The 17,915-nt window shown below is 45.6% G+C and overlaps 1 protein-coding gene across 1 annotated transcript in view; it reads left to right on the top strand.

Annotated features, from left to right (window-relative positions):
• LOC119932809 (protein mono-ADP-ribosyltransferase PARP14-like) overlaps nt 1-17,915 on the top strand; it is a 126,488-nt gene that overhangs the window by 93,771 nt on the left and 14,802 nt on the right. The window contains exons 15-16 of the mRNA XM_038751964.1: nt 7,605-7,716; nt 15,924-16,069. Coding sequence (XP_038607892.1) covers nt 7,605-7,716; nt 15,924-16,069 — 258 coding nt within the window. The remainder of the gene's footprint in view (nt 1-7,604; nt 7,717-15,923; nt 16,070-17,915) is intronic.

Raw genomic sequence — 17,915 nt, 5'->3', positions numbered from 1 at the left:
CTTACTGTGTGCAGAGCACTGGACTAAGCGCTTGGGAAGAACAAATACCGTTATTATTTTCATTCATTCAGGTTTATTGAGTGCTTACTGTGTGCAGAGCACTGGCCTAAGCGCTTGGGAAGAACAAATACTGTTATTATTTTCATTCAGTCGGGTTAATTGAGCGCTTGCTGTGTGCAGAGCACTGGATTAAGCGCTTGGGAAGAACAAATATTATTATTTTCATTCAGTCGGGTTTCTGGAGCGCTTACTGTGTGCAGAGCACTGGCCTAAGACTTTGGGAAGAACAAATACTGTTATTATTTTCATTCAGTCGGGTTTACTGAGCACTTACTGTCTGCAGAGCACTGGACTAAGCCATTGGGAAGAGCAAATACCATTATTATTTTCATTCAGTCGGGTTTATTGGGCGCTTACTGTGCGCAGACCACTGGCCTAAGCCCTTGGGAAGAACAAATACCGTTATTATTTTCATTCAGTCGGGAGTGCTTACTGTGTGCAGAGCACTGGCCTAAGCCCTTGGGAAGAACAAATGCCATTATTATTTTCATTCATTTGGGTTTATTGAGCGCTTACTGTGTGCAGAGCACTGGCCTAAGCCCTTGGGAAGAACAAATACTGTTATTATTTTCATTCAGTCGGGTTTACTGAGCACTTACTGTGTGCAGAGCACTGGACTAAGCCGTTGGGAAGAGCAAATACCATTATTATTTTCATTCAGTCGGGTTTATTGGGCGCTTACTGTGCGCAGAGCACTGGCCTAAGCCCTCGGGAAGAACAAATACCGTTATTATTTTCATTCAGTCGGGAGCGCTTACTGTGTGCAGAGCACTGGCCTAAGCCCATGGGAAGAACAAATACCGTTATTATTTTCATTCAGTCGGGAGCACTTACTGTGTGCAGAACACTGGCCTAAGCCCTTGGGAAGAAAAAATACCGTTATTATTTTCATTCAGTCGGGTTTATTGAGCGCTTACTGTGTGCAGGGCACTGGCCTAAGCCCTCAGGAAGAACAAATACCGTTATTATTTTCATTCAGTCGGGAGCCCTTACTGTGTGCAGAGCACTGGCCTAAGCCCTTGGGAAGAACAAATACCATTAATATTTTCTTCAGTCAGGTTTATTGAGCACTTACTGTGTGCAGAGCACTGGACTAAGCCCATGGGAAGAATAAATACCGTTATTATTTTCATTCAGTCAGGAGCGCTTACTGTGTGCAGAGCACTGGCCTAAGCCCTTGGGAAGAACAAATACTATTATTATTCTTATTCACACGGGTTTACTGAGCGCTTACTGTGTGCAGAGCACTGGCCTGAGCCCTTGGGAAGAACAAATACCGTTATTATTTTCATTCAGTCGGGAGTGCTTACTGTGTGCAGAGCACTGGACTAAGCACTTGGGAAGTACAAATACCGTTATTATTTTCATTCATTCAGGTTTATTGAGTGCTTACTGGGTGCAGAGTACTGGCCTAAGCCCTTGAGAAGAACAAATACCATTATTATTTTCATTCAGTCGGGTTTATTAAGCGCTTACTGTGTGCAGAGCACTGGCCTAAGCCCTTGGGAAGAACAAATGCCGTTATTATTTTCTTTCAGTCGGGTTTATTAAGCGCTTACGATGTGCAGAGCACTGGCCTAAGCCCTTGGGAAGAACAAATGCCATTATTATTTTCATTCAGCCGGGTTTATTGAGCACTTACTGTGTGCAGAGCACTGGCCTAAACCCTTGGGAAGAACAAATACCATTATTATTTTCATTCAGTCAGGAGCGCTTACTGTGTGCAGAGCACTGGACTAAGCCCATGGGAAGAACAAATACCGTTATTATTTTCATTCAGTCAGGAGCGCTTACTGTGTGTAGAGCACTGGCCTAAGCCCTTGGGAAGAACAAATACCGTTATTGTTTTCTTTCAGTCGGGTTTATTGAGCACTTACTGTGTGCAGAGCACTGGCCTAAGCCCTTGGGAAGAACAAATACCATTAATATTTTCATTCAGTCGGGTTTATTGAGCACTTACTGTGTGCAGAGCACTGGACTAAGCCCTTGGGAAGAACAAATACCGTTATTATTTTCATTCAGTCAGGAGCGCTTACTGTGTGCAGAGCACTGGCCTAAGCCCTTGGGAAGAACAAATACTATTATTATTTTTATTCACACGGGTTTATTGAGCGCTTACTGTGTGCAGAGCACTGGACTAAACCCTTGGGAAGAACAAATCCCATTATTACTTTTATTTAGTCGGGTTTATTGAGCACTTACTGGGTGCAGAGCACTGGCCTAAGTGCTTGGGGAGAACAAATACCATTATTATTTTCATTCAGTTGGGCTTAATTGAGCGCTTACTGGGTGCAGAGCCCTGGCCTAAGCCCTTGGGAAGAACAAATGCCATTATTATTTTCATTCAGTCAGGCTTATTGAGCGCTTACTGTGTGCAGAGCACTGGCCTAAGCACTTGGGAAGAACAAATACCATTAATATTTTCTTCAGTCAGGTTTATTGAGCACTTACTGTGTGCAGAGCACTGGACTAAGCCCATGGGAAGAACAAATACCGTTATTATTTTCATTCAGTCAGGAGCGCTTACTGTGTGCAGAGCACTGGCCAAAGCCCTTGGGAAGAACAAATACTATTATTATTTTTATTCACACGGGTTTATTGAGCGCTTACTGTGTGCAAAGCACTGGCCTAAGCACTTGGGAAGAACAAATACCGTTATTATTTTCATTCAGTTGGGAGCGCTTACTGTGTGCAGAGCACTGGACTAAGCCCTTGGGAAGTACAAATGCCGTTATTATTTTCATTCATTTGGGTTTATTGAGCGCTTACTGGGTGCAGAGCACTGGCCTAAGCGCTTGGGAAGAACAAATACCGCTATTATTTTCGTTCAGTCAGGTTTATTGAGTGCTTACTGGGTGCAGAGCACTGGCCTAAGCCCTTGGGAAGAACAAATACCATTATTATTTTCATTCAGTCGGGCTTAATTGAGCACTTACTGTGTGCAGAGCACTGGACTAAGCCCTTGGGAAGAACAAATACCATTATTACTTTCATTCACACGGGTTTATTGAGCGCTTACTGTGTGCAGAGCACTGGCCTAAACCCTTGGGAAGAACAAATGCCATTATTGTTTTCATTCAGTCGGGTTTATTGAGCGCATGCTGTGTGCAGAACACTGGCCTAAGCGCTTGGGAAGAACAAATACCATTATTATTTTCATTCAGTCGGGTTTATGGAGCGCTTACCGTGTGCAGAGCACTGGCCTAAGCCTTTGGGAAGAATAAATGCCATTATTATTTTCATTCAGTCGGGCTTAATTGAGCGCTTACTGGGTGCAGAGCACTGGACTAAGCCCTTGGGAAGAACAAATACTATTATTACTTTCATTCAGTCGGGTTTATTGAGCGCTTACCGTATGCAGAACACTGGCCTAAGCCCTTGGGAAGAACAAATGCCATTATTATTTTCATTCAGTTGGGCTTAATTGAGCACTTACTGTGTGCAGAGCACTGGCCTAAACCCTTGGGAAGAACAAATGCCATTATTATTTTCATTCAGTCGGGTTTATTGAGCGCTTGCTGTGTGCAGAACACTGGCCTAAGCGCTTGGGAAGAACAAATACCATTATTATTTTCATTCAGTCGGGTTTATGGAGCGCTTACCGTGTGCAGAGCACTGGCCTAAGCCTTTGGGAAGAATAAATGCCATTATTATTTTCATTCAGTCGGGCTTAATTGAGCGCTTACTGGGTGCAGAGCACTGGACTAAGCCCTTGGGAAGAACAAATACTATTATTACTTTCATTCAGTCGGGTTTATTGAGCGCTTACCGTGTGCAGAACACTGGCCTCAGCCCTTGGGAAGAACAAATGCCATTATTATTTTCATTCAGTTGGGCTTAATTGAGCACTTACTGTGTGCAAAGCACTGGCCTAAGCCCTTGGGAAGAACAAATGCCATTATTATTTTCATTCAGTCGGGTTTATTGAGCACTTACTGTGTGCAGAGCACTGGACTAAGTGCTTGGGAAGAACAAATCCCATTATTATTTTCATTCATTCGGGTTTATTGAGCACTTACTGTGTGCAGAGCACTGGACTAAGCCCTTGGGAAGAACAAATACCATTATTACTTTCATTCAGTCGGGTTTATTGAGCGCTTACTGTGTGCAGAGCACTGGCCTAAGCCCTTGGGAAGAACAAATCCCATTATTATTTTCATTCAGTCGGGTTTATTGAGTGCTTACTGTGTGCAGAGCACTGGCCTAAGCCCTTGGAAAGAACAAATACCGTCATTATTTTCATTCAGTCGGGTTTATTAAGCGCTTACGGTGTGCAGAGCACTGGCCTAAGCCCTTGGGAAGAACAAATACCATTATTATTTTCATTCAGTCGGGTTTATTGAGCACTTACTGTGTGCAGCGCACTGGCCTAAACCCTTGGGAAGAACAAATACCGTTATTATTTTCATTCAGTCGGGAGCGCTTACTGTGGGCAGAGCACTGGCCTAAGCCCTTGGGAAGAACAAATACCATTATTATTTTCATTCAGTCGGGTTTCTTCAGCGCTTACTGCATGCAGAGCACTGGCCTAAGACCTTGGGAAGAACAAATACCATTATTATTTTCATTCAGTCGGGTTTATTGAGCGCTTACCACGTGCAGAGCCCGGGCCTAAGCCTTTGGGAAGAATAAATGCCATTATTATTTTCATTCATTCGGGCTTAATTGAGCACTTACTGTGTGCAGAGCACTGGACTAAGCCCTTGGGAAGAACAAATACTATTATTACTTTCATTCACACGGGTTTATTCAGCGCTTACTGTGTGCACAGCACTGGCCTAAGCCCTTGGGAAGAACAAATGCCATTATTATTTTCATTCAGTCGGGTTTATGGAGCGCTTACTGTGTGCAGAGCACTGGCCTAAGCCTTTGGGAAGAATAAATGCCATTATTATTTTCATTCAGTCGGGCTTAATTGAGCACTTACTGTGTGCAAAGCACTGGCCTAAGCCCTTGGGAAGAACAAATGCCATTATTATTTTCATTCAGTCGGGTTTATTGAGCACTTACTGTGTGCAGAGCACTGGACTAAGCCCTTGGGAAGAACAAATACCATTATGATTTTCATTCAGTTGGGTTTATTGAGCGCTTACTGTGTGCAGAGCACTGGACTAAGCACTTGGGAAGAACAAATACCATTATTATTTTCATTCAGTCGGGTTTATTGAGCGCTTGCTGTGTGCAGAACACTGGACTAAGCACTTGGGAAGTCCAAGTTGGCAACATCTAGAGATGGTCCCTACCCAACAGCGGGCTCACATTCTAGAAGGGGGAGACAGACAGCAAAATGTATTAACAAAATAAAATAAATAGAATAAATATGTACAAGTAAAATAGAGTAATAAATCTGTACAATCAGTCAATCAATCATATTTATTGAGCACTTACTGTGTGCAGAGCACTGTACTAAGCGCTTGGGAAGTCCAAGTTGGCAACATATAGAGACGGTCCCCACCCAACATTCATTTCATTCATTCAATCATCTTTTTTGAGCGCTTACTGTGTGCGGAGCACTGTACTAAGCGCTTGGGAAGTCCAAGTTGGCAACATATATAGAGATGGTCCCCACCCAACATTCATTTCATTCATTCAATCATCTTTATTGAGCGCTTACTGTGTGCAGAGCACTGTACTAAGCGCTTGGGAAGTCCAAGTTGGCAACATATAGAGATGGTCCCCACCCAACGTTCATTTCATTCATTCAATCATATTTATTGAGCGCTTACTGTGTGCAGAGCACTGTACTAAGCGCTTGGGAAGTCCAACTTGGCAACATACAGAGATGGTCCCTACCCAACATTCATTTCATTCATTCAGTCATATTTATTGAGCGCTTACTGTGTGCAGAGCACTGTACTAAGCGCTTGGGAAGTCCAAGTTGGCAACATATAGAGACAGTCCCTACCCAACATTCATTTCATTCATTCAGTCATCTTTATTGAGTGCTTACTGTTTGCAGGGCACTGTACTAAGCGCTTGGGAAGTCCAAGTTGGCAACATATAGATACGGTCCCTACCCAACATTCATTTCATTCATTCAATCATCTTTATTGAGCGCTTACAGTGTGCAGAGCACTGGACTAAGCGCTTGGGAAGTCCAAGTTGGCAACATATAGAGACGGTCCCCACCCAACATTCATTTCATTCATTCAATCATATTTATTGAGCGCTTACTGTGTACAGAGCACTGTACTAAGTGCTTGGGAAGTCCAAGTTGGCAACATAGAGAGACAGTCCCTACCCAACAGTGGATTGAATTCATTCATCCTGTTTGGATGGAGAGGAAAGGGCGGATTTGGGCAACGTTGTGGAGGTGACACTAGACTAGTCCCTTCTAGACTGTCCCCCTTCTAGACTGTGAGCCCACTGTTGGGTAGGGACCGTCTCTGTATGTTGCCAACTTGGACTTCCCAAGCGCTTAGTACAGTGCTCTGCACACAGTAAGCGCTCAATAACTGCGATTGATTGATTGATAAATAAATACGATTGAATGAATGAATGAATTGATTGATTGATAAAAAGGGGAGACAGAGAACCAAACCAAACATATTAACAAAATAAAATAAATAGAATAGATATGTACAAGTAAAATAAATACATAAATAGAGTAATAAATATGTGCAAATATATATATATATATGTATATATATATATACATATATATATATATATATGTATATATCATCAGCGTAGAGATTATAGTTAAAGCCGTGGGAGCGAACGAGGTCACCGAGGGAGTGTAAATGAATGAAGCGCTGACTGTGGGCCAGGCTCTGTAGTGAGCGCTGGGGTGGATACGGGCAAATCCCGTAGAGAAGCCGCGTGGCTCAATGGAAAGAGCTCGGGCTTTGGAGTCAGAGGTCATGGGTTCAAATCCCGGCTCCGCCACTTGTCAGCTGGGTGACTTTGGGCAAGTCACTTCACTTCTCTGGGCCTCAGTTCCGGGGATGAAGACTGTGAGCCCCTCGTGGGACAACCTGATCACCTTGTATCCTCCCCAGTGCTTAGAACAGTGCTTTGTATGTAGTAAGTGCTTAATAAATGTCATCATTATTATTATTATTTTTATTTACATATCATCAGCGTAGAGATGATAGTTGAAGCCATGGGAGCGAACGAGGTCACCGAGGGAGTGTAAATGAACGAAGCGCTGACTGTGGGCCAGGCTCTGTAGTGAGCGCTGGGGTGGATACGGGCACATCCCGTAGAGAAGCCGCGTGGCTCAGTGGAAAGAGCCCAGGCTTTGGAGTCAGAAGTCACGGGTTCAAATCCCGGCTCCACCACTTGTCAGCTGGGTGACTTGGGGCAAGTCACTTCACTTCTCTGGGCCTCAGTTTCCTCATCTGGAAAATGGGGATGAAGACTGTGAGCCCCCTGTGGGACAACCTGAGGGGCTTGTATCCTCCCCAGTGCTTAGAACAGTGCTTTGTACATAGTAAGCGCTTAATAAATGCCATTATTATTATTGTTATTATTATTATTATTATTATTATTATTATTATTATTATTATTATTATTATATTACGATCTCCGTCCTCTTTCAGGTCATCACCCTTCTGATCAACCAGAAAGAACATCAGGTGGACTTTACCACTATGCAGGTCACTGACCCTCAAGGGAACAGCTTCCCCCTCCAGCGCGTCCCCTTGCAAGAAGGTGAGTCGGAGACGGCCGTTTTAATGATAATAATAATGAGTAATTATGGTACTGGCTATCATTGTGATCATTAATAATCATAACGGCGATAGTCGTTATTATAATGGCCTTTATTAAGCGCTTACTAGGTGCAAACCTCTCCCCCTCATCCTCCTCTCCATCCCCCCATCTTACCTCCTTCCCTTCAATCAATCAATCAGTCATCATCAATCATCATCATCAATCGTATTTATTGAGCGCTTACTATGTGCAGAGCACTGGACTAAGCGCTTGGGAAGTACAAATTGGCAACATCTAGAGACGGTCCCTACCCAACAGTGGGCTCACAGTCTAAGGGGGAGACGGAGAACGAAACCAAACATAGTAACAAAATAAAATAAATAGAATAGATATGTACAAGTAAAATAAATAAATAAATGAATAGAGTAATAAATCTGTACAAACATATATACATATATACGGGTGCTGTGGGGAAGGGAAGGAGGTAAGATGTGGGGGTGGAGAGGGGGAAGAGGGGGAGAGGAAGGAAGGGGCTCAGTCTGGGAAGGCCTCCTGGAGGAGGTGAGCTCTCAGCAGGGCTGATCATCATTAATCAATCACTCGTATTTATTGAGCGCTTACTGTGTGCAGAGCACTGAACTAAGCGCTTGGGAAGTTCAAGTTGGCAACATCTAGAGACGGTCCCTACCCGACCGTGGGCTCACAGTCTAAAAGGGGGAGATGGAGAACAAAACCAAACATACTAACAAAATAAAATAAATAGGATAGATATGTACAAGTAAAATAAATAAATAAATAGAGTAATAAATCTGTACAAACATATATACATATATACGGGTGCTGTGGGGAAGGGAAGGAGGTAAGATGGGGAGGTGGAGGGGGGAGGAGGGGGAGAGGAAGGAAGGGGCTCAGTCTGGGAAGGCCTCCTGGAGGAGGTGAGCTCTCAGTAGGGCCTTGATAATTATGATTATAATCATAATCTTAATAGTTATGATTAATAATCACAACGGCGGTATTCATTATTAGAATGGCCTTTATTAAACGCTTACTATGTGCAAACCTCTCCCCCTCGTCCCCCTCTCCATCCCCCCCATCTTACCTCCTTCCCTTCCCCACAACACCTGGATATATGGATATATGTTTGTACAGATGTATTACTCTGTCTAGTTATTTTATTTGTACATATTTATTCTATTTATTTTATTTTGTTAATACGTTTTGTTTTGTTCTCTGTATCCCCCTTCTAGACTGTGAGCCCACTGTTGGGTAGGGACCGTCTCTATATGTTGCCGACTTGGACTTCCCAAGCGCTTAGTTCAGTGCTCTGCACACAGTAAGCGCTCAATAAATAGAATAAATAGATAGCGCTCAATAAATAGAAGCAGCGTGACTCAGTGGAAAGAGCCCGGGCTTTGGAGTCAGAGATCATAGGTTCGAATCCCGACTCTGCCACATGTCTGCTGTGTGACCTTGGGTAAGTCACTTCACTTCTCTGGGCCTCAGTTACCTCATCTGTAAAATGGGGATGAAGACTGTGAGCCCCACATGGGACAAACACATTACCTTGTTTCCCCTCCCCAGCGCATAGAACAGTGCTTTGCACATAGTAAGCGCTTAACAAATGCCATTATTATTATTATTATTATTATTATTATTATTATTATTATTATTATAAATACGATTGATTGATTGATTGCAAAGCTCTGTTCTAGGCAGTTATTCTTCGAATCTAAGAATGGCTCAATGGAAAGACCATGGGCTCGGGAGTCAGGGGTCATGGGTTCAAGTCCCAGCTCTCCCAACGGTCAGCTGTGTGACTTTGGGCAAGTCACTTCACTGTTGGGTAGGGACCGTCTCTATATGTTGCCAACTTGGACTTCCCAAGCGCTTAGTACAGTGCTCTGCACCCAGTAAGCGCTCAATACATATGATTGAATGAATGAATGAATCATTAACAAAATAAATAGAATAGTAAATATATACAAGTAAAATAAATAGAGTAATCAATCTGTACAAACATATATGCGGGTGCTGTGGGGAGGGATAGGAGGTAGGGTGGGGGGATATTTACTATTCTGTTTATTCTATTTATTGTATTGTATTTTATTTTGTTAATTTGTTTTGTTGTCTGTCTCCTCCTTCTAGACTGTGAGCCCGCTGTCGGGTAGGGAACATCGCTATATGTTGCCAACTTGGACTTCCCAAGTGCTTAGTACAGTACTCTGCACACATTAAGCGCTCAATAAATACGATTGAATGAATGAATGAATGAATGATGGGGAGGAGGAGATTGTCCTCTCCCAAGCGCTCAGCACAGTGCTCTGCACACAGTAAGCGTTCCATAAATATGATTGAATGCCTGACCGAATGCTCCCTTTTCCGCTGGGCAGGAAAACGGATATTTGAGTTCCCCAAAGAGTGAAGGAGGAGGAGATTATCCTCTCCCAAGCGCTCAGTACAGTGCTCTGCCCACATTAGGCATTCCATAAATATGATTGAATGACTGACTGAATGATCCCTTTTCCGCTAGGCAGGAAAGCAGATATTTGAGTTCCCCAAAGAGTGAAGGAGGAGGAGATTGTCCTCTCCCAAGCGCTCAGCACAGTGCTCTGCACACAGTAGGCGTTCCATAAATATGATTGAATGGCTGACCAAATGATCCCTTTTCCGCTGGGCAGGAAAACGGATATTTGAGTTCCCCAGAGAGTGAACAACAACAACAACAACAACAACAACAACTCTGTCCTCGACCCCCTCCAGTCTGGCTTCCGTCCCCTTCATTCCACAGAAACTGCGCTCTCAAAGGTCACCAATGACCTCCTGCTTGCCAAATCCAACGGCTCATACTCGGTCCTAATCCTCCTCGACCTCTCAGCTGCCTTTGACACTGTGGACCACCCCCTTCTCCTCAACACGTTATCTGACCTTGGTTTCACAGACTCCGTCCTCTCCTGGTTCTCGTCTTATCTCTCCGGTCGTTCTTTCTCAGTCTCTTTTGCAGGCTCCTCCTCCCCCTCCCATCCTCTTACTGTGGGAGTTCCCCAAGGTTCAGTGCTTGGTCCCCTTCTGTTCTCGATCTACACTCTCTCCCTCGGTGACCTCATTCGCTCCCACGGCTTCAACTATCACCTCTACGCTGATGACACCCAGATCTCCATCTCTGCCCCTGCTCTCTCCCCCTCTCTCCCTCCAGGCTCGCATCTCCTCCTGCCTTCAGGACATCTCCATCTGGATGTCCGCCCGCCACCTAAAGCTCAACATGTCGAAGACTGAGCTCCTTGTCTTCCCTCCCAAACCTTGTCCTCTCCCTGACTTTCCCATCTCTGTTGACGGCACTACCATCCTTCCCGTCTCACAAGCCCGCAACCTTGGTGTCATCCTCGACTCCGCTCTCTCATTCCCCCCTCACATCCAAGCCGTCACCAAAACCTGCCGGTCTCAGCTCCGCAACATTGCCAAGATCCGCCCTTTCCTCTCCATCCAAACCGCTACCCTGCTAATTCAAGCTCTCATCCTCTCCCGTCTGGACTACTGCACTAGCCTTCTCTCTGATCTCCCATCCTCGTGTCTCTCTCCACTTCAATCCATACTTCATGCTGCTGCCCGGATTATCTTGGTCCAGAAACGCTCTGGACATATTACTCCCCTCCTCAAAAACCTCCAATGGCTACCGATCAATCTGCGCATCAGGCAGAAACTCCTCACCCTGGGCTTCCAGGCTGTCCATCCCCTCGCCCCCTCCTACCTCACCTCCCTTCTCTCCTTCCCCAGCCCAGCCCGCACCCTCCGCTCCTCCACCGCTCACCTCCTCACCGTTAGGCCTCGCTCTCGCCTGTCCCGCCATCGACCCCCGGCCCCCGTCCTCCCCCGGGCCCGGAATGCCCCCAATCCCTCTGCCCATCCGCCAAGATCGCTCTCTTCCTCCCTTCAAGGCCCTGCTGAGAGCTCACCTCCTCCAGGAGGCCTTCCCAGACTGAGCCCCTTCTTTCCTCTCCCCTCGTCCCCCTCTCCATCCCCGTCTTACCTCCTTCCCTTCCCCACAGCACCTGTATATATGTATATATGGTTGTACATATTTATTACTCTGTTTATTTATTTATTTATTTATTTTACTTGTACATTTCTATCCTACTTATTTTATTTTGTTGGTATGTTTGGTTCTGTTCTCTGTCTCCCCCTTTTAGACTGTGAGCCCACTATCGGGTAGGGACTGTCTCTATGTGATGCCAATTTGTACTTCCCAAGCGCTTAGTACAGTGCTCTGCACATAGTAAGCGCTCAATAAATACGATTGATTGATTGATTGATTGAAGGTGGAGAAGATTGTCCTCTCCCAAGCGCTCAGCACTGTGCTCTGCACACAGTAAGCGCTCAATAAATATGATTGATTGAATGAATGAATGACTAAATGATGGGGAGGAGGAGATTGTCCTCTCCCAAGCGCTCAGCACAGTGCTCCACACATAGTAGGCGTTCCTTAAATATGACTGAATGGCTGACCGAATGATCCCTTTTCCGCTGGGCAGGAAAACGGATATTTGAGTTCCCCAGAGAGTGAAGGAGGAGGAGATTGTCCTCTCCCAAGCGCTCAGCACCGTGCTCTGCACACAGTAAGCGCTCAATAAATACGATTGATTGAATGAATGAATGACTAAATGATGGGGAGGAGGAGATTGTCCTCTCCCAAGCGCTCAGCACAGTGCTCTGCACACAGTAAGTGCTCAATAAATACGATTGAATAAATGAATAAATAAATGAAGGGGAGGAAGAGATTGTCCTCTCCCAAGCGCTCAGCACAGTGCTCTGCACACAGTAAGCGTTCCCTAAATATGATTGAATGGCTGACCGAATGATCCCTTTTCCGCTGGGCAGGAAAACGGATATTTGAGTTCCCCAAAGAGAGAAGGAGGAGGAGATTTTCCTCTCCCAAATGCTCAGCACAGTGCTCTGCACACAGTAGGTGTTCCATAAATATGATTGAATGGCTGACCGAATGATCCCTTTTCCGCTGGGCAGGAAAACGGATATTTGAGTTCCCCAAAGAGTGAAGGAGGAGGAGATTGTCCTCTCCCAAGCGCTTAGTACAGTGCTCTGCACACAGTAAGTGCTCAATAAATACGATTGATTGAATGAATGAATGACTAAATGATGGGCAGGAGGAGATTGTCCTCTCCCAAGCGCTCAGCACAGTGCTCTGCACACAGTAAATGCTCAATAAATATGATTGAATGAATGAATGAATAAATGATGGGGAGGAAGAGATTGTCCTCTCCCAAGCGCTCAGCACAGTGCTCTGCACAAAGTAAACGCTCAATAGATATGATTGAATGAATGAATGAATAAATGATGGGGAGGAAAAGATTGTCCTCTCCCAAGCGCTCAGCACAGTGCTCTGCACACAGTAGGCATTCCATAAATATGATTGAATGGCTGACCAAATGATCCCTTTTCTGCTGGGCAGGAAAACGGATATTTGAGTTCCCCAAAGAGTGAAGGAGGAGGAGATTGTCCTCTTTGAAGCGCTCAGCACAGTGCTCAGCACACAGAAAGTGCTCAATAAATATGATTGATTGAATGAATGAATGAATGACTAAATGATGGGGAGGAGGAGATTGTCCTCTCCCAAGCGCTCAGCACAGTGCTCTGCACACAGTAAACGCTCAATAAATATGATTGAATGAATGAATGACTAAATGATGGGGAGGAAGAGATTGTCCTCTCCCAAGCGCTCAGCACAGTGCTCTGCACACAGTAGGCGTTCCATAAATATGATTGAATGGCTGACCAAATGATCCCTTTTCCGCTGGGCAGGAAAACGGATATTTGAGTTCCCCAAAGAGTGAAGGAGGAGGAGATTGTCCTCTCCCAAGCGCTCAGCACAGTGCTCTGCACACAGAAAGCGCTCAATAAATACAATTGAATGAATGAATGAATAAATGATGGGTGACGGGGAGATTGTCCTCTCCCAAGCGCTCAGCACAGTGCTCTGCACACAGTAAGCGCTCAATAAATACGATTGAATGAATGAATAAATAAATGAAGGGGAGGAAGAGATTGTCCTCTCCCAAGCGCTCAGCACAGTGCTCTGCACACAGTAAGCGTTCCCTAAATATGATTGAATGGCTGACTGAATGATCCCTTTTCTGCTGGGCAGGAATACGGATATTTGAGTTCCCCAAAGAGTGAAGGAGGAGGAGATTGTCCTCCCCCAAGCGCTCAGCACAGTGCTCTGCACACAGTAAGCGCTCAATAAATACGATTGAATGAATGAATGACTAAATGATGGGGAGGAGGAGATTGTCCTCTCCCAAGCGCTCAGCACAGTGCTCTGCACACAGTAAACGCTCAATAAATATGATTGAATGAATGAATAAATAAATGAAGGGGAGGAGGAGATTGTCTTCTCCCAAGCGTTCAGCACAGTGCTCAGCACACAGTAAGCGTTCCATAAATATGATTGAATGGCTGACCGAATGATCCCTTTTCCGCTGGGAAGGAAAACGGATATTTGAGTTCCCCAGAGAGTGAAGGAGGAAGAGATTGTCCTCACCCAAGCGCTCAGCACAGTGCTCAGCACACAGAAAGTGCTCAATAAATATGTTTGATTGAATGAATGAATGACTAAATGATGGGGAGGAGGAGATTGTCCTCTCCCAAGCGCTCAGCACAGTGCTCTGCACACAGTAGGCGTTCCATAAATATGATTGAATGGCTGACCAAATGATCCCTTTTCCGCTGGGCAGGAAAACGGATATTTGAGTTCCCCAAAGAGTGAAGGAGGAGGAGATTGTCCTCTCCCAAGCGCTCAGCACAGTGCTCTGCACACAGAAAGCGCTCAATAAATACAATTGAATAAATGAATGAATAAATGATGGGTGACGGGGAGATTGTCCTCTCCCAAGCGCTCAGCACAGTGCTCTGCACACAGTAAGCGCTCAATAAATACGATTGAATGAATGAATAAATGAATAAAGGGGAGGAGGAGATTGTCCTCTCCCAAGCGCTCAGCACAGTGCTCTGCACACAGTAAGTGTTCCATAAATATGATTGAATGGCTGACCAAATGATCCCTTTTCCGCTGGGAAGGAAAACAGATATTTGAGTTCCCCAAAGAGTGAAGGAGAAGGAGAGTGTCCTCTCCCAAGTGCTCAGCACAGTGCTCAGCACACAGAAAGTGCTCAATAAATATGATTGATTGAATGAATGAATGAATAACTAAATGATGGGGAGGAGGAGATTATCCTCTCCCAAGCGCTCAGCACAGTGCTCTGCACATAGTAAGCGCTCAATAAATACGATTGAATGAATGAATGAATAAATGATGGGGACGAGGAGATTGTCCTCTCCCAAGCGCTCAGCACAGTGCTCTGCACACAGTAAGCGTTCCATAAATATGATTGAATAACTGAGTGAATGGTCCCTTTTCCGCTGGGCAGGAAAACGGATATTTGAGTTCCCAAAAGAGTGAAGATGGAGGAGATTGTCCCCTCCCAAGCGCTTAGTACAGTGCTCTGCACACAGTAAGTGCTCAATGTATACGATTGAATGAATGAATGACTAAATGATGGGGAGGAGGAGATTGTCCTCTCCGAAGCGCTCAGCACAGTGCTCTGCACACAGTAAGCACTCAATAAATACGATTGAATGAATGAATGACTAAATGATGGGGAGGAGGAGATTGTCCTCTCCCAAGCGCTCAGCACAGTGCTCTGCACACAGTAAGCGTTCCATAAATATGACTGAATGGCTGACCGAATGATCCCTTTTCCGCTGGGCAGGAAAACGGATATTTGAGTTCCCCAGAGAGTGGAGGAGGAGATTGTCCTCTCCCAAGCACTCAGCACAGTGCTCTGCACACAGTAAGCGCTCAATAAATATGATTGAATGGCTGACCGAATGATCCCTTTTCCTCTGGGCAGGAAAACGGATATTTGAGTTCCCCAAAGAGTGAAGGAGGAGGAGATTGTCCTCTCCCAAGCGCTCAGCACAGTGCTCTGCACACAGTAAGCGCTCAATAAATATGATTGAATGGCTGACCGAATGATCCCTTTTCCGCTGGGCAGGAAAACGGATATTTGAGTTCCCCAAAGAGTGAAGGAGGAGGAGATTGTCCTCTCCCAAGCGCTCAGCACAGTGCTCAGCACACAGTAAGCGCTCAATAAATATGATTGAATGGCTGACCGAATGATCCCTTTTCCTCTGGGCAGGAAAACGGATATTTGAGTTCCCCAGAGAGTGGGAGGACATGAAGGAGCAGGACGTGAAAGTGGTTCAGTTGGATGAGGGGAGCCGGGAATACCAAGACGTCCAGGCCAAATTCCTACAGACCTGTTCAATGTTCCGGATCGTCACGGTAAGATGGCGGCGGGGTGGGAAGAAGCGGATCGGGATCACGGGCGCCCGCCGGCCACGGGGATGAGGTTATCTCCCCCTTTTAGACTGTAAGCCCACTGTTGGGTAGGGGCCGTCTCCGTATGTTGCCAATTTGTACTTCCCAAGCGCTTAGTACAGTGCTCTGCACACAGTAAGCGCTCAATAAATACGATTGATGATGATTGGCCGCCCCCCACCCCTTCTCGTCCGGCCTAGCGTCGTCCAAGAAGCAGTGCGGCCTAGAGGCTAAAACACGGGCCTGGAAATCATTCATTCATTCATTCAGTTGTATTTATTGAGCGCTTCCTGTGTGCAGAGCACTGGACTAAGCGCTTGGGAAGTCCAAGTCGGCAACATATAGAGACGGTCCCTACCCAACAGGGGGCTCAATCGGAATCAAAAGGACCTGCGTTCAAATCCTGGCTCCGCAGCTTTTGCTGTGTGACTTTGGACAAGTCGCTTCACTTCTCTGGGCCTCGGTTCCCTCATCCGTCAAATGGGGATGAATCAATCAATCAATCAATCGGGATCTAAAGGACCTGGGTTCAAATCAGGTTGCCAATTTGTACTTCCCAAGCGCTTAGTACAGTGCTCTGCACATTGTAAGCGCTCAATAAATATGATTGATGATGAACATGATGATGATCAATCAATCAATCAATCATATTTATTGAGCGCTGACTGCGTGCAGAGCACTGTACTAAGCGCTTGGGAAGTCCAAGTTGGCAACATATAGAGACGGTCCCTACCCAACAGGGGGCTCAGTCGGGATCAAAAGGACCTGGGTTCAAATCCTGGCTCTGCAGTTTTTGCTGTGTGACTTTGGGCAAGTCGCTTCACTTCTCTGGGCCTCGGTTCCCTCATCCGTTAAATGGGGATGAATCAATCAATCAATCAATCGTATTTATCGAGCGCTTCCTGTGTGCAGAGCACTGGACTAAGCGCTTGGGAAGTCCAAGTTGGCAACATATAAAGACGGTCCCTACCCAACAGGGGGCTCAGTCGGCCTCGGTTCCCTCATCTGTCAAATGGGGATGAATCAATCAATCAATCAATCGTATTTATTGAGCGCTTACTGTGTGCAGAGCACTGGACTAAGCGCTTGGGAAGTCCAAGTTGGCAGCATATAAAGACGGTCCCTACCCAACAGGGGGCTCAGTCGGCATCAAAAGGACCTGCGTTCAAATCCTGGCTCCGCAGCTTTTGCTGTGTGACTTTGGGCAAGCCGCTTCACTTCTCTGGGCCTCGGTTCCCTCATCTGTCAAATGGGGATGAATCAATCAATCAATCAATCGTATTTATTGAGCACTTACTGTGTGCAGAGCACTGGACTAAGCGCTTGGGAAGCCCAAGTTGGCAGCATATAAAGACGGTCCCTACCCAACAGGGGGCTCAGTCGGAATCAAAAGGACCTGGGTTCAAATCCTGGCTCCACAGTTTTTGCTGTGTGACTTTGAGCAAGTCGCTTCACTTCTCTGGGCCTCAACGTGCAAAGATGGGCCTCTCTGTGCAAAGATGGATGGATTCCCGCTCCCTTGATCGATTGATTGATTACTGTGTGCAAAGATGGATGGATTCCCGCTCCCTTGATCTATTGATTGATTACTATGTGCAAAGATGAATTGATTCCCGCTCCCTTGATCGATTGATTGATTACTATGTGCAAAGATGGATGGATTCCTGCTCCCTTGATTGATTACTATGTGCAAAGATGGATGGATTCCCGCTCCCTTGATTGATTACTATGTGCAAAGATGGATGGATTCCCGCTCCCTTGATTGATTGATTGATTACTCTGTGCAAAGATGGATGGATTCCCGCTCCCT

The sequence above is a fragment of the Tachyglossus aculeatus genome, chromosome 1, assembly GCF_015852505.1.
Source record: "Tachyglossus aculeatus isolate mTacAcu1 chromosome 1, mTacAcu1.pri, whole genome shotgun sequence".
NCBI lineage: Eukaryota > Metazoa > Chordata > Mammalia > Monotremata > Tachyglossidae > Tachyglossus > Tachyglossus aculeatus.
This window is presented reverse-complemented; position numbering and strand designations above follow the sequence as displayed.